This window comes from Oryx dammah, unplaced genomic scaffold (genome assembly GCF_014754425.2).
Source record: "Oryx dammah isolate SB20612 unplaced genomic scaffold, SCBI_Odam_1.1 HiC_scaffold_23, whole genome shotgun sequence".
NCBI classification, from domain to species: Eukaryota; Metazoa; Chordata; class Mammalia; order Artiodactyla; family Bovidae; genus Oryx; species Oryx dammah.
Window position 1 is genome coordinate 112,992,922 of NW_024070207.1, and position 23,915 is coordinate 113,016,836.

General features: G+C 36.3%; 1 protein-coding gene across 5 annotated transcripts in view; it reads right to left on the bottom strand.

The window, feature by feature from the left end:
- Positions 1-23,915, bottom strand: part of CNKSR2 (connector enhancer of kinase suppressor of Ras 2) — a 284,997-nt gene that overhangs the window by 79,683 nt on the left and 181,399 nt on the right. For 3 of the 5 annotated variants that reach the window (XM_040266671.1, XM_040266669.1, XM_040266673.1), the window contains 2 exons: positions 15,096-15,185; positions 13,277-13,491 (listed from right to left, as the gene is read on the bottom strand). In XM_040266671.1, the coding sequence (XP_040122605.1) occupies positions 13,277-13,491; positions 15,096-15,185 (305 nt within the window). The remainder of the gene's footprint in view (positions 1-13,276; positions 13,492-15,095; positions 15,186-23,915) is intronic. The other 2 variants (XM_040266670.1, XM_040266672.1) reach the window with 1 other exon arrangement.

A 23,915-nucleotide genomic window follows, 5' to 3' on the forward strand; every position in this document is an offset into this window, starting at 1 on the left:
GGGATCAAACCTAGGTCTCCCACAATGCAGACAGATTCTTTACCAGCTGAGCCACAGAATCTGAAACTAAATGGTTTGGGGTTACCTTTATTTTTAGATTTGTTGCTCTGATAAATTGTACATGTTTTCTTACCATGGGATGCTTGCCATGTCAGTGTAATTTGTTCCAAGAATTCTAGCTTTTATCTAAATACCTTTACGGGTATGAGGATGTTTATATCAGGCTCTTATTCTGAGATTTTTGCTTAGAGAATAGACGCGCTCTCCCAGACACTCACTCAAAATGTTTCTGTATCTGTTAGTTTAGCTGCAGTCTTCTTGATCCAGAGATTGTTTTTCCTTACCAGAAAATCTCTCAAAGGTAATACTGGATAAAAATAAAAGTTAAGTTTAGAAAGTTTCAAAAGTTGCTATACACAATTTATTTTATAGTAAAATAACAAGATAAATCACACTCTGCCTTCTTTTCTATACAAAACCACCTACTAGGACATGATTTTAAGACTGAAAAAGTAAAACTGGTTTTATCTAACAGAAAGGAAAAAAGAGCTTGATGGGGACATAAAAAAAAAATGTTTGCAACAGGAATCAAATCATCATTATGCTGTCAATTTAGATAGCATTTTCCATAGTCCTCTTTCCAGTGCTATGCTCATTTTGTAAATGAGAAAACTAAGAGAAAGAAAGCAATTTATGCAAGCTCAGATATGAAAAATTAGATTTCTGCAGGGCCTGATGTTTGCTGCCACTTTTCCAGAACTCGTTGCCTCAAATGCACCAAGATTAGGGTTTGGCTTGTTCTCAGCCCACTGCTGAGGACATTTGGTAGTATGGTTAGAGGAAGGACGCTAAGAATATATGTGCACTATCCAAGTGCCAGACACTGTATCAGACACTTTATATATGTTTTTTAATTACAGGGAGTCAAAGTCCTTATCCAATTATAAAATATATATGAGAGAGACACAAAGGAAAAATATAATACCCTCAAAGATATTTTACTAGCAAACAAAGAAGTGAATTTCATATGCTTGTTTCTTACACCAGGCATCTGATAAAAATGGAGGACATAATGGAAAATGCAATTTAGTGAAGATGATTCAACAACTGACTAAAATAACATGGTAGAGTGACATGGTTTTCTGGTACTCTTCCTAAAACAGATTATCCAAAGAAATTCTTTAAAGACTTGCCTCATATGTTTTATTAAGTAGAAACCTCTTTAAGTAAATCAGGCATTTTATCCTAATTATTACTTATAGCAGTCACTGTTTTGATTGAAGACAGATGAAAGACAATTTGAAGTTATAGTTTCCTATATGCTCTGGGAAATTAAATAAGTAGGCTGTGGGGATGATACCTCCATAGAGGTAGGCTACACCTTGTATCCACTCCAAATTTATGGTCGTTTAGAATTTTTCACTTTACAACTGATACACACACTGTCACTAGAATTTTCAAAGCAGGTTTTACCTGGTATATACTTATGGTAACAACAGAAAAGGAAAACTCAGTGTGGTGGTTATCAACAAACTGAGAAGAGCTATGTCAACTGAGCAAAGTTGGAACTATGTATCTCAGAATACCTCTTCCTGTATGGTGCTGCTGCTGCTGCTGCTAAGCCGCTTCAGTTGCGTCTGACTCTGTGCGACCCCATAGATGGCAGCCCACCAGGGTCCCCCGTCCCTGGGATTCTTCAGGCAAGAACACTGGAGTGGGTTGCCATTTCCTTCTCCAATGCATGAAAGTGAAAAGTGAAAGTGAAGTCGCTGAGTTGTGTCCAACCCTTCGTGACCCCATGGACTGCAGCCCACCAGGCTCCTCCATCCATGGGATTTTCCAGGCAACAGTACTGAAGTGGGGTGCCATTGCCTTCTCCGTGTATGGTGTTAGTTAGGGTCAATCAATGTAAATCTGTGGGAGTTTTGGAAAAGTGAGGCAGCAGCCTTGCTCTGGAGATCAGCATAAGGTGCCAGTCACTACCACATTGCACACATACGCCACTCTTGTTGGTTTGGGTCAGTAGCCAGGCCAGCAACTCCTTCAGGTCCTCTAAATCCTGGACCTGTGAATCTCCATGGCAGACGGCATCAGCTTCGTTGATTAAGCTGGAGACAGGCTTCCAGTTTGTGCTGATGAATTCTACTTCATCTTGCTCTCCCTGGCTTTACATCCAGATTTTCTTCATGACCACTGGCTCTGCTGAGGTGTCTTCACCTCAGCTCCTCGACTGAGTAAGATCTAGTCCTTTATTCCATGCCACTTAGTGCTTCTGCCTCCCCAACTGAACCCTAACTGATATATTCATTAAAATGCCAAATGAAGACAGATATTCTGGTCCTAGAAGCCTTTCCGATTTGTTCATCAGGAAGCAATCCCCTTCCATGTAAATGAACCCATTTCCTTTCTATATGGTGTTAAGAATAGTCACTATCTGCCCAGCACAGCAGAATAAACTTTATATACAGTATATGATTTACTTCTGTAATAGCTGAGCAAATTAAGTATTATTAGCCTCTCTAGTCTGATGAGAAAATGAGGTTCAGAAATGTCTAAGTTCAAACAGCTCATGTTCTTTTAAATAGAGCATTATTCTTAGCCATCTGAATCTTAAAAAGACAATTCTTGTCTTTAATGTTGGGCCCTTTTACTTGGAACTGGTTATATACAGGAACCACTGTCCTTGAGGCCACTTTGAATTTACGATAATAAAAGAAAACACGAGAAGGTAACTTATTCTCCTATTTGAGATTTCAGGAAAGTTTGCATCTAGTTAATCTAAAATTATTTGCATAGAAAGAATAGGAATTGAAATACGGATCCACTTCTCAACACTGCAGATTGTTTTGGGTTCAAGTCTATTAGGATACTGTTTTGGCTTAACCTGATACCCGTAGAGATGCTAAGAAACAGATTTAACAATATCATTTAGAACCAAGACTCCAGGTTGAGCTCATGCACTTTGGCCTGCTGCCAGTTGCTGTCTGAGCCAAAAGCCAAAGATGAATATGTGAAGGGTGCAAACAATTTAACACTGTTCTTGGAAACTATCCTCAAGAAACTAGAATGTAATAGTAGTCAATAAAAGAGTCGGACACGACTGAGCGACTTCACTTTCACTTTCACTTTATGGTCCTTTAATCAGAAGAGGCTTTAAACAGTTCTAGGGGTAAAATGATTTTACCTGGAGTTTCATTAAACTTGAGATGCTTGATTAAATGAGTTATGGTGGTGAGGTAATATGGGTAATGTGATAATGGGAGCAAAAAACGTCTATTGCCAACAAAACTTGAGGAAATTTTCTCAGGCTATGAAGCTGGGAGAGATAGGCCTACAACATAAAAAAGAATGGGGTTCGTTAACCTCTCTGATAAAAACAGGTATGTATCCAAATAGTCTGTAATTATTGACCACAGCAACCAAGTGAAGGGGCTCTCATCAGAATTTATGTTTTATTTTTAAAAGGCAACAAGGAATTCATAGTAAGATTTAAATTTAATAAATTTAAAATTAAAAAATTCTTAATTCAATTCTTCTGTGTCCTGTTCTGCATGATGCCTTGCTAATTAAGCCAGATTTTGTGTTTTGCTTCCTGGCAGCCATTATCTAGCCAGGAACTAGCAGAATGAGGACTGGACCCTGTTTGGGTCAAACATGAAACCGATGGGGCTGACTTTAAATAATTTGTTTTATACAGTGTAAGCAGAAACCTCTCTAAAGCGTGAGGGTGTATTAGTGAATCTTTTTTGTTTGTTTGCATAACTGATTAAACTTTTATAAACATTTATAAAATAAAATTTTTTTCCAAATGTTTAAACAATATTTTTACCATTAATAACATTTATGCATTTAATCAGTCTCCTAGGAATTCCACTAAGTCACAGGACCTATACATCAAGTATTTTACAGGCTGCCAGCACTTTAAAGGCACCACAGAACATAATAATAAAAGCAAAATGGATTACTGTTGCACTTCAGCAATACAAAAGTGCAATATGTTTAGCCCTTTTGTTCAGTATTTCTGTGGTTATTTTTTGGAAGTCTTTTAATGATCAGTTAATTTCCTTTAATAGTTAAAGGACTGTTCAGTTCACCTAGTTCATCTTGAGAGAGTTATATAGCTAGTGGGCTTTGAGGATTTGGTTCGTTTCATCTAAACTGTTAAACTTCAGTGCAGAATTGTTTATAACATTTCCTTATCATTCTTTAAATGTCTATGAGGTTTTTAGTGATAACTCCTCTTTCATTCCTGACACTGCTAACTTGAGTCTTCTCTCCTTTTTCCCTTTGTCAGTCTCGCTAGACACTTTATCAATTTCCTTTTTTATTTTCTAAAAAGAGCTTTTCTTTTAAAATATTTTTTAATAAAGCTTTTGATTTGATTTTCTCTATTATGGCTTTTTTTTTTCTGTTTTCAAATTTCATTTCTTCTCTCTATTGTCTTCCTTATGCCTGCTTATTTCTTGTTATTCTTTTTCTAATTTCTTGAGGTGGGAGCTTAGTTTTTAGATTTGACAACTTTCTCCTTTTCTTTCATTCATTGTTTCGACCTTGATGTGCAGCTTATGAGGTCTTAGTTCCATGATCAGGGATTGAACCTGCTTCCCAGTAGTGGAAGTGCTTAGTCCTAACCACTAGATCTCAAGGGAATTCACTCCCCTTTTCTGATATAAGCATTTATTGCTATAATTTTCCCCTAAACATACGTTATGTTTACATTTTCATTCAATTTTCCTTGAGATTTCCTCTTTTATCTATGGATTATTTAAAAATGTGTTCCTTAATTTCCAAGAGGTTGGAGACTTACTTGTTAATTGTTGTTAATTTCCAGTTTGATTCCATTATGGTTAGATAACATACATTGTATGACTACAGTTCTTTTAAAATTAAAATTTATCTTATGACCCAAGGTATGGTCTATCCTGATGACTGTCCCACTCATACTTGAAAAGAATATGTATTCTGCTATTTTGGGGAGACCACTGGTGGGTGGGTAGTCATTCAGCACTCTATACTCTTGCAGAATTTTTGTTTAGTGGTGCTATAAATTACTGAGAGGGGTGCTGAAGACTTCAACTATGGTTATAGATTTGTCAATTTCTCTTTTTCAGTTCTGTTGGACTTTGCTTCTAGTATTTTGAGTCTCTGTTGCTTGATGCACATAAAGATTTTTCTGTCTTAGTGAATAGACACTTTTGAGGCCTGTTGTGGTAGAGAAGGAGCATGATTTTTTTTTAATGGTTTTCACAAAAATAACTATTAGTACAAATTGGTCAGGAAACACAAGTGTATTTTCCTCCTAAACTTCTTTATGGATTTGCATTCTATAAAACGGTTTCATATTTACAGACAAGAAAAGTCAAGATTTCATTTCTTCTACTTTTTTAAAACCACATAACTGTATTTAAGACATAAATAGACAAAAACTGTATTTAAGACATTTCTTCTACTTTTTAAAAATCACATAACTGTATTTAAGTGGGTTTCAGCAGTTTTTGACTGTGACTCTATCTTAGGCCAGCAGATCCCGTGATCCATTTGTCCCCAGTTTCTAGTGAAAAATTAATTAGGTTCTACTAATAGAATATGACTGTAAAAGTACTGTAGGGTGTGGATAATTCATAGTACCATTTAAAAAAATTATGGGTAATATAAATTACAACATGCTAGAAGGTAAAGCACTGGGCTTCCCTGGTGGCTCAGACGATAAAGAATTCACCTGCATTGCAGGAGACCCGGGTTCGATCCCTGGGTTAGGAAGGTCCCCTGGAGAAGGGAATGGCTATGCACTCCAGTATTCTTGCCTGGAGAATTCCATGGACAGAGGAGATTGGCAGGCTACAGTCCATGGGGTTGCCCACGCAACCCACAACTGAGTGACTAACACACACACACAGAAGGTAAAGCAAGCGACCTAAATAAAGCAAACTAAAATCAATAGTCTAACGATAATTTATAATAAAAAGGCAACTGAAAACTATAGGTAACTTAAAATCCTGATGAGGTACCAACACAGTATTCCTCCTGAAAGCTGTGGGAACCTGAGCCATATACACTTGGGTTTGTACGAGAAGAGCAAAACTGCATTGTTGGTTGCATGAATATCAGGCTTTTAGGAAAAATAGGGAATTGTAATAGTCAGTGAGCTCTACTAATGCACCATTTTATGGCTATTCAATGTATAACCTTTTAAAGTCATTTAGTAAGCTACTAGGAAGCAATATATAATAACAAGGGAAAATTAAAGTCTCTGAAATGATGTGGTATTTGCCTGTAAGAATCAAAGGAAGGTCTATCATTTCTACATCAAGCCTCAGTCACTAAGAGCCATTTACTAAATTTGAGAATCACTGTTCTAGTGAAGTGCTCCAGTGGGAAACACTTGTCGCAGTCCAGGCTGTTCCCATGTAGGGCTTTGCCAGTGCTACTATGAATTTGGCATTAACACTCCAGAAATAATGAAGTCATCCATGGGAACCAGGAAATACATATGATGTGAATAGAATAACATTTAGAATGGATACCTAACACATCTGCAGGCACCCTGGTGAGGAGAAGATTCACATCACACTGTACCACGGCTGTCATCTAGGTGAGTAAAGTCAAAGTGTGGAGAAAGTGGTTGTTATAAACTGTTAGCTCAGAGATGGTTATTTAGCCACTGAAAATAACTGCTCTCTTATTTTAGTTACATTGATCCTGAAACAATGCAGCTAAGTCAGGCCTATACTAGACAAACCAACCTTTATAATTGCAGGTGAATTATAAATGTTTATAGGCTGACAATACAGCATATTTTTCATCTTTGTGATAATACTAGCTTTGGCTTCTCTAACAGATGGTAAAATCCTTATGAGCAGATATGGCTTTATTCATCTAAAAATGTGAGTTTTGGAGCCAGACTGCTTGTACTTATATTTCAAGTCTGTTATTTTCTGCCTGTATGACCATGGGCAAGGTAAACTGTATTTCAGTTTTTCAAAACTAAAGAATTGAAGAACTTCTGAGTAGCAACCTCAGAAGGTCAATTTGAGGATTCAACGAGATATAAGTTCAATGAGTATATAAGTACTTAGCATAGGAACTTAGTAAGCAATAGGTAAATGTTAGCTATTATTAGTAACAGCAGTGACAGTATTATTATTATTTATATATATTCCACAATACTTATTGTGCCTTAAAAATTGTTTGGCACACTAGAATTGCTGTTGAGTCTCTGTTAAATTACATTGTTTTGGAGAAGGAAATGGCAACCCACTCCAGTATTCTTGCCTGGAGAATCCCATGGATGGAGGAGCTTGGTGGGCTACAGTCCACGGGTCGCAAAGAGTCGGACACGACTGAGCAACTTCACTTTCACTTAGAGGGACAATTTGAAACAGTTGGGACAAGGATAAATACTTCTACATATTTAATTTTTAAATAAACAAATAAAAGCCTTTGAGATTTAAACATTTCAAAGAAAAATATTTTCCCCTTACTTTCTCATTAGTGTGTGTCTACAGAAAAGTCTAAAAATGAGCAAGTGGGGTAAGGTGGTAATGGAAGTAAATATTAAATCAAGAAATCTTCCACTTACATGAAATAACAGCATAGAATTGAACACATTTACTGTTGGTGGTAGTCCTGCCCATTCTACCAACGTTCAAATCCCAGCTCTACCACTTTACTTATTAATCCAATGCACCCCAGCTTCCTAATCTATAAAATGAGGATAATACTAGCACCTTCCTCCTAAGTTTTTTATGAGTATTGAGTTAAATATTACAAATTACTTAGAATAGTGTCTGTTTCACAATGTTTATTTAATTGTTAAATAAAAAAAAAAATAAGATGTCTTTTAACAGCTTTCCACCACCTTCCCCCAGAAGCTCAACCAAAAATCCTGTCACAGTTTGATGGAAATAGCTAAAAGGACTTAGCATAAGTAAAACAGTAACTGAATGTTTGCAGTTATAGCCTAAATAGCTAAGATAAGCCACACAAATGTTGGACTGTTAGGAAACGAATCATCCAGATTTTTTAACACCTACTCAAAGTCTGTTTTAAGTCACCTAAAATCACATTATTCAGTTTATGAAAGTACACTTGCAGGTTGTCTAGATCCATTATCAGATTTTACTTTTTTGGCATCTCAGTGTGTAGATTTAAAACAAACTATCACTTTGTTTATGGATTTACTCCAGCAGCTTTAATGTGAGAGTAAGATGTCATATGTATATAATATTAAGGATTTAAAAAAGCTCTGAATCTAATCATTCCTTATCTAAAGCCTTTACCACTGCATCTGGATTTCACACACACACGTACACATACATATACACCAGATACTGCTGTCTGCCCTTCCTTCATGGGCTATCAGGTCAGAAGAGGGTTTTCACAGCTAACAACTCCCACATTTTCAGGCAGAGGATCAGTGAGTAGGCAAACTAACGTCATACTCTCTTGAAAAATACCATCACATGCTTAGCAGACAGCCGTACTGTGACCTCTATAATGAGAGGTCAGGGATAGGAAGAGAGCAATAACTAGTTGGAGTGGAAGAGGCAAGGCTAGGCTGAGGGGGAGCTAATTGGGTTGCCCTGGTGGCACTTATGGAGCAGGGCAGTGCTATAAATCAGTCCCATAAAAGGTGCAAACTGGGACCTGCTTTGACAGGGAACCCAATGTGGTGAGTATAAATTTCTAGGTGCTCTAATACTCTTATAAGTGGATGGATGTTAAGAGTTAGGCTCCACATGGTCTGTTGTTTGTACTGGTAAAGCAGCCAAATCCTTCTTGGAGGAGGCGTCAATAAGGGCAGAGTCCCAGTCTTTGGAGTAAAATGGTAATTGATAAAACAAAGTAGAAATTAGTCATGTGGACTAGACAAACATCTCTCCCCAGGCACATGGGACACTGAACCTATGGTAATAAGTTCTTGGTGATTCCCACTATGAATACACCCCAGCTGAAGGCCTGCTTGTGCTGGATGGGACTAGCCAAGGACACGGAGGTGGCTGTTTTTGCAGACTGAGGACATCAATTGAGAGATACTGAGAAAGGCATTAAAGTTCCTGTCACATTCACTCACTTGTTCATTCATTTACTCATCACAGTTTTATTGAGCACTTATAAGGTAGTAGACCTAGACTAGGTACTAAAATATAGTGCTGAACAAAATGGAGAAACTATCCTTTCCTGCCATGGACCTGGACATGCTCTCCTTACCATGTATAGTGAAGAAAGACACTAAGCTGATAATCATGCAAATGAATACATAATTGTGAATCATAAAGTTTTCCAAGAAATTATATAGGGTGCTAAGAGACTATAATAGGAGAAACTGATTTAATTTAGGGGGTAGGGATCAGATAAAAATCTCTCTGCAATCTCAGCTTTAGATAGGAGCCAGCCAGAGGTAAAGACTGAGTAGAAGCATTCTCAGTAGAGGGAAAGAGAAAGTGTTAGTTGCTTAGTTGTGTCCGACTCTTTGAGACCCCATGGACGAAGAATATGCCAAAAATGAAAGAGGTGGCAAAGACTGGTGGATGATTAGGGTAGTTAAGGCAAAGAGAATGATTTCCTTTCAGATAAGTTTAAGAAAAATACATAAACGAGAATAACAAATATGGAATTAATAAAAATTATGTATTTTACAATGCCAGAAACTTCTAAATTGTCTTTATTATTATATAAACATTTCTGCTATAATTGCTAAGAGGAATGAGTCACACTGAAGTCAAATTGTATTTGCCTGGCTTTGTGTATTTTTATTAGGCTAATTTCCAGAAAACAGTAATGAGGATTATAATCTAGGAGCTTAAAAAGGAACACCCTACACCCTACACTCCCCCCTCAACACACACAGCTTTAGTAAATTTTTAAAGGGTATTTATTGCTGATATGATCCTGCTACAAAATTAAACTAAATTTTTCTCTAAATTTCGATTCAGACCACATGGAACTAGTATTATAGCAGAGACAGCAGCCTACGAAACTCCATATTCTATCTTTATAGTCCTCTTCCACTTATGTTCTATTTCATTAAAAAGAGCTGTATCATCCAAAGGAATAATTGGTAAGAATGAAGATAATGGTTCATTATGAAGGTAAGTGAATTATATATTGATACTGATCTTGTGTTTAAGAAAATTAACATAAGGAAACGCCCTTTTATTTTATATAAGTACATATATACAGACTAAAAAAAAAACCAATTTTTGTGAAATGTAAAAAGCAATCATTTATGTATATGTTATTTTGCCTCCCAAGTCCAGGCGATTTAACTATAATACCCTGTAGTCTTGGTAATAGATAACGCTGAATAACTGCTCGAGTTTTATAACAGCAGCGGCTCTGTATGTTTTTTTGAACTTAATAAAAAATAGTAATAAAGAGCATAAGAGAAACCTGGGTAGAAATCAATCCAGTTACTAAAAATGCTACTTAAATCAGCATATGAGCACACACATTTCTTTTTAAGTAAAACTTTTCCAAAACTCACTCATTAGTTATTAAAGCTCAAATTCCTATGTGTATGCAATCCCTACCATGCACGGAGGACCAAGGCAGAGTGTGGAAAGATCCCTAGTGGTTTGGGTTCTAGTCCTTACTCCTGCACTTTTTTTGCAACATGGCTTTGGGTTAATCACTTAACCATTTTGAGTTGTCATTTGCAAATACAGTTGTAGTGAGGCTTAAAAATACATAAATGTGGAAACTCCCTTGATAACTGCAAAAGTCCTAAATTAATCAACTAAGGTCCTCAAAAGAACTTAAGTCTAATAAAAACTCATTGATAAATGTTCTTTCTTTTTGAACACTGGTCATAGGCATTTAACATACTCTTTGGGATTAACAATTATTTAGCTTTTTTAAAAACAAGAGACCAGAGTTAGAAACTGTTCAGCCTTTCACTCTGAAATTAGTGGGTCAGTGTTACACGGGAGGATCTCCTCCATGATTAACAATATTGTTTACCCTGTACTGTCTCTCTGTCAAAAATTAGTTGGGATAAATATCTATCTGGGAAATATCATGTTACAAACTCAGGATATAGAATAAAAATAGGAGGCAAAAGTAGGCTCTTCTCTCTTTCTTGGAATAAATTTCTAGAAGTGAAGTTACTAGACCAGGTTCTTCATGTGCTCATGCTCAACCGCTCAGTCGTGTCCAACTCTTTGTGACCCCATGGACCGTAGCCTACCAGGCTCCTCTGTCCATGGGATTCCCCAGGCAAGAAGACTGGAGTGGGTTGCCATTTCCTCCTCCACGGGATCTTCCTGACCCAGGGATCGAATCTGCGTCTCTTGTATCTCCTGCATTGACAGGTAGATTCTTTACCACTGTGCCACCTAAACAATGCCTTTCAGAAAGGTGCTAACAATTTATACTCCTAGATGATGCTCGCAATACACCAGTTTTACCTTTTACTATGTTCCATAATTTAATCAGTCAAAATCCACAAGACTCAGCTATTTTTCCTTCCTCACACAGTATATTCCTGTCCCAGTGTGCACGACAGGATGGCACAGGCTGAGTGTTTGAATGAGCCTTCAATTGCTTACTGTTCCTCTTAGGATAAATCCAAACCCTTTAATAGTTTACAAGCTCTGGGTGAAGTGGCCTCTTCTTCCCTCTCTAGCATGATCTCTCACTACCAACTCCCCTCTCGAATAGGCCAGCTGTCTCTTATGTTTCGATCTTTGTTCAGGCTATTACTTCTGACTGGAATGCCAGATTCTAGAAGGAGCTTAGTGTTAAGAGAGCATTTCTGACTAGTAAGAACAAAAGTGTCTCCCGTCACACAGGTTCTGAGTATTGATTTCAGACAAATTTCAAATGTCTGTGGACAAAATAATAACCTGATTACTCAGTTATTCAGAATAGCAGGTTTTGATAAGGGCACTATTCTTGCAGAGAGCAAGATGCTGCGGACAAGAGACAATAGAGAACAACTGCCACAGAGAACTGCACTCCTGCATCAACCCGAATAAAGGAAAATATTTTCCTACACTTCAGTTTTAGGAGAGAATTATAAGTAATAAGATATTTAAAAGATGTACTCAGGAAAGCAACTCAAATGTAAGTTGTTAAATTTGTCACATCTTTGTACATCTAGATGGTCTATCTTCCACAGCAGTGACATCAAATTTTTTTGATGCTGTGAACATGAAGCACTGTTGCTCAAATTACTTAAAAACCTGTAGCCATGTTTTTCACGGTCTTCTAACAAGAAGCACAATAAACTTCCTTCTAACCAAAATGTCATAAAATGGGTCGATTTTGTGATTTGAAAGTTTGGGTCAGTAAGATTATCAGCCTCCACACTACCATTTTCCTAGTTTCTCATCATCCATCTGGCCTGGGCTTAATGGCCCTGCTTTTGGCCTCACAACTCTTGATGGATGCTCTTAGCACTAGAGAGATCCTATAGGCCAATCTCATCATGCAAGTCCCCAGGATGAAATTCTTCAGTAGCTCTTTATTACTGCAGCAAAAAGCCTAAGTATTTTATCATACAATTCCCCACTTAGCTCTCTAGGGGCCCATCTACTGCCCTTTCTCACATGCTTTCCCTCAATTCTTAGTGAACCAGTAACTCTGAGCCACATAAAACTGCTGGAACATACCATACACACACATTGGTAGCGCACCTTGATATGCCTCACCACAAAAATACCGCTACTCGTCTTTCACTTTTTACCCATATGCTCCTCATTCTGACGCTTCTTCTCACTTCCCAAGCGGGCAAAGGCCCTTCTTCTCCTACACTCTTACACTGACTTACTACAAATTGTATTAGAACTCTCCATGTGTCTTTCTTTCCATTAATGGGGTGCTATCTATGTCTTTTCATCTTTACTTCAAGAATCATGGTCCAAGTCTACTGTACAACAGATGTTCATTTTTAAATGAAATCATAAATATATTAAAAATCCTATCTTTAATGATGAACTTTACAGCTATTCATTTACTGTATATTATCACAATAATAACTGATCAGCAAATTATTATTCTCCATCAGTTCTGTGCATAGGAAGTTATGAAGTTATATCTTTAAAAAAATAAGCTACTATAACATATGCACTCACTGAACATATGAACTGAGGGACAAATCAATAAGTCATCAATTTTTAAAAAATGTTTTTTCAGGGTATAAAATCTAAATTTAGGATTTTTTGTGAAAATCTGACAAGAGGATAAAAATAAATAATCTGGAATTTACCAAAAAGAGTCAATTGCCAGACTGCCAATAAAACTGTCATCACAGAGTCTTTCAGAGTGTACTTACATGGTACAGCGTGGCTTCTGGCACAGGTGTGCCCATGATGTCTTGTCTCAGTGCATCCATTTGCAAACTAGGTAGCAACGAATAGTGAGTCGGGCTACTACTCTTATCACCCTTCTTTTTAGACTTCTTCCCTGTGTCTTTTTTGCTGTTTCTCTGAAACATGTATTCTTCTTGAGCAATTTTTTCATTGCTCATATATCGGAGTAGAGAGTTTTCTAAATAAAAAAAGATAAATACACCAATGTAGATATGCAAATATTCAAAACTTACCATCCTTTAAGTGTACTATTAGATTTCATTTCAGAAATGTAACTTGATTTCCTTTATAAAACACCTTTGTAGTGAAAATATGGAGAATCTTAATTATTTGGGGTCACAGGACAACAGGAAGTTGATAGCCTATAGAGTATTTCTCCAAGTTTTAGCTCTGAACCAACCATATCAGAATTACCCGCAGAACCTGAATCATAAGTTTCAGGTGTGTGGCTCATAAAATTTTTAACAAGTTCTCGCAAGGAGATTCTGCTAAAATCTGACAACAAACATCCTAGGGAGCATCCTTGGAGAAGTTAAAGCCCACATTATGGACCAATAGTGAGGAAACTTAGTTCAAAAAATTTATGCTTAAATTGATAGCCAGAACTCTATTTCATAAAGCCTTTATTCCCCAAGATGTTACTATCATATCAAGTCCCAAAAGGGTGACTCAGAAAAGGCATATAAGTGTTTCTTTCTTAAAATATTTTTCTTGATTAATTCTATAAAACAGAAGAGGTTAGAAACTGAAGTTTGGAAAATGGAGTGAATACATAAATGTAAAGTAATCTCAATGCTCCTATATTTACCAACATTTTCAGAAATACTCATTCCATAAAACAAGTGTTAAGAAGACTAATGAAGCAGATATTCATGCTTGCTTATTTCTGTGTGGTCTGTGGATCTGTGCATTAATGAAATAAATTTTGCACACTGGCTAGAAATAACAGGCAAATGGGTTAAACATGTTTTAAAGGAAGCTTCATGAAGTCATGTTCTATGAAGAGTTTTTTTTTTTTTTGCTTTGTTTCTTTCTGTTTTTCATCTATAACTTCATGGATCTTATTTCAGAAAATAGAAGTAGCAGCATGACCCATTGGGCCCACCATATCCATCCACACTTGGTTCAATCCCATTTAGTAGTGAAATTTCCCGTTGCCTTCTTTACTGCTCACCTCAATAGCAGGATAAGTGAACATAAAAACTTACTTTTGGTAGATACTTCAAGTGTAGCCCACCCCCAAGTAAGAAGATAGCCCTGAACAGCAAACAGGAGAGAAAAAAGCAAAGCAGGTTTTTTTTTTTTTTCCTTCCATTTTTATATGGTTTTCTTTTAGAGACACTGGCCCAGTTTCTACTAGCTTTTACCCATGTGCTTCAAAACTCATTTTAAGGTTATATTAATACAAAAATAGTGAGGTTGGCATTGCGGACCAATGGGGACTGATCACAAACACTTCCTATTCGTTGAACTTAATTATTTTATGCAGTTTCACACTTCTGACCTTGTTTTCCAAGTATTAAATTTCAAATAACAGATATTACTTTTTTTAACACTGTACTTATCTACCCTAAATCCCTTAGCAGGCATTCAGAGGAGATATTGACTTAATAATAGATCAAGACAGTTAAAGGTTGGTCTGAATTGGTTTGGATGTATCATAAAAATCAATAAGAGAATGAATAGTTTTTCACTGAAGCCATAACATCCTACGTAAAACAACATTTAAATCTGCTTTTTGTTTCAACAACCCAGCCTACACTGAAATTCTAGAACACTTACCTCTTCTACTATCTCTCTTCATCTTATTTGGATCTTCATAGTCCCCCACCCAATTATATTCCACTGGCATAGATATAGGTCGTAGCTTGCCTAAACACAGAGAACAAAATTCACATCACATTGTTTTTCTTCCCCATGTCTGCTCAAACTTAAACTGACTTTTAGCTACAGTCTGCAAAACACACTCACTCATATGCAACATTATGGTTGGCATTTGTGAAGATGAAAAATATGTGTGTTTTGAGCCAGAAGGTGAAACTGCCTGTGGCAATTGGCCAGGTGATAATGCAAACTTAAGGCACTTTTTTATAAGTAATACAGAACAGCCTAGGTTTGCTCTCTTAGGAGCCCCAGACTTTAAGAATGTGGTCCTTTACAAAGAGGACCATTATTTTAGTGACTTCATTTTCTATAACTGGATCTGTCTTATTCCTCAATGCCCAAGTATCTTTATTTTGATAGCCAATCTTCAAGACAGTAGCCCCTTGTATTTAAGGTTGGAACACAGTATTAACTTCCCATCTTCACTGCTTCCTAATTCCTATCTGCGTTTTAGATACTACCATGCTTCAGCAACACGGCTAGATTCTTTTCTATGGCCTAAAGCTGGGTCTGCCCTTGAGCATCTCTTTTGCTATTACGAACTCTAGTTTCCAGATTCAAGTAATCACTTCTTTGGTCTGTCCCATTTTCCTCTGGGTCTGTGTTCTTACTAAACAGCATTTTATTTTAGCAAGCAGAACTCATGACATAGACTTTAAGGATAGCTTTTTGGTGAGGATGATCAATTGATTTCTGATCAATTCAAAATGTGTGAAGCACAAAATAGCCAAAAGAAAAATCACTCACAAGTTTCAAAAGGACATCTAGCACAACACCTAATTCTCAAAATTATAAGAAATAAACCATTACACTCATTTTACCAGATGAAGGGCCTGGGATAGCGTATGCAATTTACCCAAGGACACACAGTTGGTTAAGTGTGTAGTACCAGGGTTCAAACCTAGGCATTCAAATAGTACTTCTGCAATAACTTTTGGTAACTTCAATATTCACCCACTCATATTCTGGCCTCTCAGTTTTTTGAGATTCTCTCCACCCATTCTAGTGGTCATATGCTTAATCTTGATCGACTGAAAAGGCAGTAATTCTTCCCGGTATCCCACTTTTCAACTAAAACCTGTGTTTTTAGCACATCCTCCACAGCACTCTAACAATTTCTCCTTTAATCTACCAGTCTTCCCACCTTTCAACACCTCTTGGTCACAGTATGGTCTTGTCACTCTCCCCATGGGCTAGATAAATTTCACAATCAAATTGTTACAGACATTCCACATATTTCATTAAAAAATCCATCAAGATACTTCTTTCTCATTATGTTGTTAAGGGAAAATGTGACAACTTAATGGCATTTTGCCAATACAGTTTATTCAGTATATTTTACAAAGCTCTTTGAAATTTGAGGATGAACTAGACATGACAAAATTATTAATGACCCCGAAATGAAGTATTTACTTAGTGACTTCCTTACAAGGTGTGCAAACGACTTCATAAACGATCACCTGTTTCCAAATTTTCATGGGGGTAGATCTCTGCAATTTTACAGAGAGAATCTGGGTGAGCTGATGTAGTTGACACGTGATCATAAGCCTTGCAATATCTCTCTGCTACTGTCTCATAGTTAAATTATTCCATTACTTGGCTTTTCATATCTGTTGCACATCTGGAGCATTCTAACCAGGATCTTTATAGGGGTGCCAATTGTGCACTGTATTTCTTACTGTAGCCTAATAAATGTAGAAGAGGTCAAAGATAGATACTTTTGGATTTTGTTTGAATTTTATTCTGAAATTAATGGCAAGTAGCTTTTTAAAAAAGATGAACTATATTTAGCTGCAACTAAACACAAACAGAACACGAAATATAATTTAAAGAATATTTAGCACTGGGAACTATAATTCAATATCTTGTAATAATCTGTAATATATATATATAGATGAATCACTTTGATGTACACCTAAACCTAACAAAACATTGTAAATTACACTTCGATTTAAAAAATGATTAAAAAATAAAATAAAGATATACTAAATTAAATTAAAAAAATAATTAAAAAAATTTTAAATTTCCAGTCCTACTCCCAGCCTCTAGAGACTGGAGGGGGCTGGGGAGTGAGTTTAATTACCAAGGATCAATTATTTAGTCAACTGTGCCTTTACGATGAAACCTCCATACTAATCAAAAGGACAGGGTTTGAAGAGTTCCCAGGCAATGAACAGAAGGAGAGTTCAGGAGAGTGGCACCCTAGGGAGGGCACAGAAGCTCCAAGCTCTTGCCCCATGTCTTGCACTATGCATCTATACCATCCAGCTGTTCCCATGTTATATCCTTTATAACAAACTGGTGATCTACTAAAAAAAAACAAACAAAAGAATATTGACAACAATGGAATGCCTTACAATGATCAAATACTGTTTCAATATGAAACTGCTATGCTTTAATAGCAGTGTACAGAACTGTCTGAAAATAAACTGACTTTTTCCTTAGCCAATAAAGTATTTTCAGTGCTATTACACATGCTACAGTGCTCTGTGGCAGAGTTAACTGCTTGCTCTACTGGGCTCCCTTAGCTCCTTGGTATACATGATCCTTAATTATACTGTATTCTATCTTTCTGTTTATAGGTTTTTTCTACTTTTTGGCAGGAACTGGGTCTTATATATCTTTGTTATGAAAGTTCCTGGCAAGGATTCTGACCCAGAGTGGGTATTCACTAAATTTCTTTTGAACGCTTGAATGAAAGGATGCCAGACATTAGGGAGATTACTGGGCTGCTCACTGGATCCTACTCCTTTTTTTCTTACTCAAGGGCATCTCTTGAACAATTCTACCTTACTTTCTCTTGTAGCATCAATTTCCCCTTTCTATCCGTGATTCCCATTAGTGTACAAACATGCTATAACGTCTACAGTCTTAAAAAATAAACAAACCTCTCTTTGCTAACAGCCACCCCACAACCCCTTTCTCTGGTCCCCTAAGAAAAGCTCTTAGAAGTCTCATTTTGATTTTCAGTCTCCAATTTCGCTCCTCTTTTCCCCCCTAGCTTTATTGAAGTATTAGCGGATTCATGTTGATATATGGCAAAACCAATGCAATATTGTAAAGTAACTAACCTCCAATTAAAATAAATAAATTTATATTAAAAAAGAAAATTTACACATTAAGGCTATACACAATGACTTTTTGAGGTGTGTAATGTGATTGTATGTATACACACACCTACACTGTGAAATGATTACCACAAGCAGGTTACGATACCCTTCACCTCATACAGTTACCATCTGTGTGTGCATGTATGACTGTGTCGACTGTGTGGTGAGAACACTTAAGATCTAATCTACTCTCTTAGCAAAATTCAAGTGTATATAATGGAAAACATCACAGCGGTTCTTCAAACAATTAAAAAGAGAACTTCTGTAGGATCCAGCAACCCTACTTCTGGATATATATTGAAAGGAAATGAAATCAGTATCTCCAAGAGTTCACATTCATTGTAACATTGTTCACAATAGCTAAGATATGTAAACAATCCAAGTGTCCATCAATAGATGAATGAATACAGAAAACGTGGTGCATGAGCACGTGGGCACGCGTGCGCGCGCGCGCACACACACACACACACACACACACACACACACACACAGGAATATTACTCTGCCATAAAAAAGAAATCTTGCTGTCTGTGATGGCACGGATGAAGCTGAAGGACATATGCTACATGAAATTAGCCAGGCACAAAAGACAAATGCTGTATGATCTCACTTATATGCAGAATTTCCTCTTTTCTTTTGAATCTTCTCCAGTTAAGATCTTGCCCCTCAACTCTCCCTAAAACTACTATTGTCAAGGTTACTAATGCTTCCATGTTGCTAAATCCAAAAGACAATTCTCAGAACCCTTGACTTTTCTTATCTATCTGCAACATTTGACACAGAGGATTATTCTTTTCTTGAAATACGTTTTTCACTTGGTGCCCAGGATACTATCTTTCTCTGGTTTTTGTCTCCTTTTCTCTTATTAAACTCAAATGCATACTTTAGAGCTCAGCAAAAATGTCATTTCCTCAGGGATATTCTCGTTGAACTTGTTCTAGGTTGGGTTTCTCTGTATTTGTTTTTCTTTCGTAATTTTTTTCATAGTGTGTCACTTATAGTCAAGTAAGTATTTATTAAATTAGTTGCTTGAATTCTGTCACCATTCTAGAATGTAAATTTCACAAGGGAACAGAAATTTATCTGTTGTTCACCATGGTATCTCTATCATTTACCACAGTGACTTAAACATAGTTAACAGCTCAATATTTGTTAACTGATGACCTGTTAAGAAAGTAAATAGGGGACCTTCCTCATACATTGGAGTTAAAAATGGTCCAAGCTATATGGTTAGTTTCTATTTTCAAAGTTTCCTTTCCCTTTCTTCCTGTCAGCTTTCCATCCCCCCTCCCCATCACTTTCCCACCCTTTCTGACCAACCACTTGCACTATTCTAACAAATTGAGCCTGACAGAGCTGTGTGCTAATCAAGCAGAACTAGAAATCCTGCCTCCTGATTTCTTATCTAGAAACATCTCCATATTAAACTACCAATGGTGCATGCTGAAATACTACTGAATTGCTGCCTTCTTCAGTCGTATCCCTTCCCTACATTTTTAAAACTCTGGCCCCAACATGCTAAAATCATTACGTTTCAGGATGATATACAGCATCTGAGAAGTAATCTTCTCTATTACAGTTGCCAAAGAATTGGGGGAAAAAAGGCTGTAGAGAAATTTCTCTTTATGTCTGATGTACCTTTTAATTGCTCACAAAAGAAGCTTTCTCTAGAAAAATACACACACACACATATACACATCTGTTCTGAATACTTTAGCCAATATTTTTATGAAAATGAGTATAGTAAGGAATGTTAAGCTATAAGCATGTCACATACACCCATCAAACTCCCCACATACCAGACAGAAAAATTACTTTCAGATGGTTGACTGCATTTCTAGGAAAACATCCCGAGGTTATTTAAGGTAGAGAATCACATACATTTAAAGAGGAGTAAAACTGAATTAAATGGAAAGTCAGTACTTTTTAAAGGATAAAGGCAACATATCTGGATCTAATAAAATAAGTAAGAATGGGCACTTTGATCTCTAGGGCCATATTTTTAAAATTTCACTTCTAGATAAAAGAGTTTGGGAGAAAAACTGGCTTGTAAACATCACAATGTGATGATTATTTAAGTACTGGATTTAACACCTTGTAACAATATAAATCAAATACAAACCTGATGATTATTAACTTGAAATCTTTTTGGTTGCATTAATAGAGAAGCAAAACAATTAAAATATCATTTCAAAGAATAAGCTACATCTTGTTTGTGAATTTTCTTACTGCTCCCTAAAAGTGATCTAGACTTTAAATGGGGAGTCACATAAAAATTGCTGAAGGAGAAAATTCTGAACCGCATCAAAAATTATAGGGAATTTTGAACACTTGATTCCAAGGTGAATTACATTTTGAACCAAATTACATTCTGCCAAGAAAGCAAATGTGCTGTACACACTGGAGTACAGAAAGGCAGGCTATTTCAGTTGAAATGTTGCCACTGTGCATAGAGACTATTCCTCTACATTAGAGGGATGTGGGAGGTCTGGGAAGAATTCAGTGGTTTAAATACTAAGTGGCAAAACAGTTCTGGCTTCTCTTCTGAAGGCTCTGGTGGGTAAAAAAGCAATGAGCTATGCTAAATACTTTTGCCTCCTGCTGTGCTCAGCAATACAGTTGTGGGAAAGAAGGATGATGTGGGGTAAATATTATTTGGTTAAAAGCATGCCATTTTCCAGTTAAATACGACAATAGAGCAAACTATTTTTTAAAAAGGTAGAGATGAAAAACTTGACACACACCCAGTTAATTTCTTAGGATTTCATCGATAATCAATGTTGGAGTCAGCCTGTGAACGTAGACTTTGTAACTTCATTATATTAAGTTGCCTCAGCGATGAGTTGAAGGCCATTGCATTATACAAATATTCAATTCATTTTTCTTCAAAAATAATTCACTGACATGTATGATTACTGCTTTTTAAACAACTATACTCCCAGCCAGTCTGCAACTCTTGCAAAAAGTTCTTAAAGGCTAGGTAAAGAACTCGTAGAAGATTCGAACATAAACTGTAGCTGTAACTGTGTTTGTTATCCATCCCTGAACCAAGATGGAAAATAAACTGGCTTGACATGATGTATCATTTATAAAGTAATGTTAGGTTGTCATATGTATACTTTTAAATGGCTGTCTATTGTTTTAATTATTTGCTTTAATGTTTCCAGTCATTAAGATATTAATTGTATAATTTTTAGTCATTGCTTATAACAAGATTGGATATCACACTTGACATTTTCTATCCCCAGGGATCTATTTCTTCCATGATTCCAGCAAATTGTTCTGCTGTGATAAAAGTAATTCTATGAGGAGCCATGCACTGATCGTTCCAGTTAGTATTTATTTAGTTTGGACTTTCATCACAAATAAGATTTACTCTAGAAAATGGCTTTTCTGCATGATAAGAATGAAGATGACATTCAACAAGCTGTCTGCTGGGGCAGACTTCAAGTTAAGAATAGAGGATTCTGTTAAGTCAGCAGTTTGCAACTTAAATTTTATCATTGGTATATGGGTCTTTAGGAGGAGCTGCAAGTCTGTATCAGCTTTTGTCAAAATATATGCCATCAAACATCAGTTACATTGGGAGGTATTTTGTGACCAAAACCAAAGCAGATGCAATGTACAAATACATTTGGGAAACCAAGATTTTCAAAGCCTTTAGTATGCTAATATGCATGTAATAATCTCCAAGAGGGGGGTAAAATATGCAGAGCTTCCCAATCTTAATTAACCACATAATCTCCTTCTTTTACAAAGAATCTCTTTCAGAAGTAGTGATCTGAAGAACATACATAAGAAAATGCTGGATTATTTAAGCCACATTGTGATTTGAAAGCAGACATCAACCACTCTATTTAAATTTCACCTGGCTGCTATTTAGTACATCATTTTCCCATGGAGGGAAAATGCATTCTGATTTCAATTAGGGACAGTTCCCTCCTGCTCCAGGGGATGCCATGATTAGGTTTTTCTACTGTAGAGCTGGGTAAGTCATCTCAGACACTCACAAGCTTGTATTATTTCTGCCCAGAGAATATGCTAAGTGTGAGTAAATGTAGGTTTATCATTTCAGAGCAATAAGTTCCCAGATTGTATGAATGAGAGAAAAAGGCAATTGGCCCTATGTCATACAAGGGTTCTTTAATTTTTGAGTCGTAAATATCTGACTCTGTATTTGTCGACAACCGATTCTTCTTAATTTAGCTAGGGTATCTCAACAGTAGCACTCATGATGTTTTGGATTGGATCATTCTTTATTGTTGGGGGGAGGGGTGTCCTATTCATTTTATGATATTCAGTAGCATCTTGGGCTTCAACTCACTGGATGCCTGTAGTACCTCCACGTCCATTTATGACAACTACCAGGGTTCCCAGAAATTGCCAAATGTCCCCTAGGGGACAATACTGACCCAGTCGCAAATCTCCTGAGTTGGTTTATTTCTATTTTTGGCTTTCCCATTTTGTCTTTAAGGGAAGCACTAATTCACTTAGTTCCTATCTTTCTGTTAATTCATTTAAAGATGTTTCTCTTTCTCTCTAATAGTTGCATCAACTTTGTTGGTTTGCTAATTGTTCCTTTTTATCTACATATTAATATTCTAGAATTTTATTAAAAGTTTTTTTTTCCCCTTAATCTTACTGTTATCTATTACTTGGTTTCCTCTTGCCAGATTTCACTTTTTTGAAAGTCTCCAACTATTCAATTTACTTAGCATATTATTTTCTCTATCCTTTTTTTAAAAGCAATTAATCTTATACTTTAAAAATGTGCAGAGTCTAAACTGTTTTAAACATACCTAACATATGAAGTAATGATTTCAGTAACAGAACTTAAAAAGAAAACTGGTATCACAGAGGTTTCTAGTGTTATGAGCTATTTGATGTTCTTCCTTCTACTTTTCAAAACCAAATGAAAAAAACAAGCAAACTATTTCTTTTCATAGGCATGATTTAAATGGTTGGTTATTGGGAATACTTCCATTCCTTTAGTTTGTCATTGAGTCCCTCCACAGGAAAGGAGGAAGTATTAATTTGATCCATCAGCACTTCACAATCTTTGAGACACTTTTATTTATGAGCAGCAGTGATTTACTATGCCATTTAGGCACCATTACTTGAGTACTTTCTATGAGGCAAAATCAGTGCTAAGTACTTGGCATATATTTAATCCTCATAAAACTCATTTGATCCTCATCAAAATACTGTGAGTAGTACTGCTATCCCATTTTACAGATAAGGAAACAAAAGTACAGTGAGGCTAACTCTCAAGTACAAGGTCAATCAGTTATTAAAGGCCAAGCCTTGGGACCAAATTCAGCTCTATCTGACCTCAAAACTCATGCTCTATTTTTAATCAGTAAAATTATAGAGATGAGGAAGAGCACCTTCCCTAGATGATTACTCCAAATTTTACCTTAGACTATTTTCTGTTTCTATGCCAAAATATTGCTGAACTACTTTTCCATCAGTTACATGCTCCCTTATCACCATCAGCTTGATAGTCAAAATTCTTTCATGAAGCTAACCAACATGCAGTCTTTATGAAATGTATTAAGTAAGTCCTAAAGAATAAGAATTCCTATGGGTACAGTACTTGTCTCATATT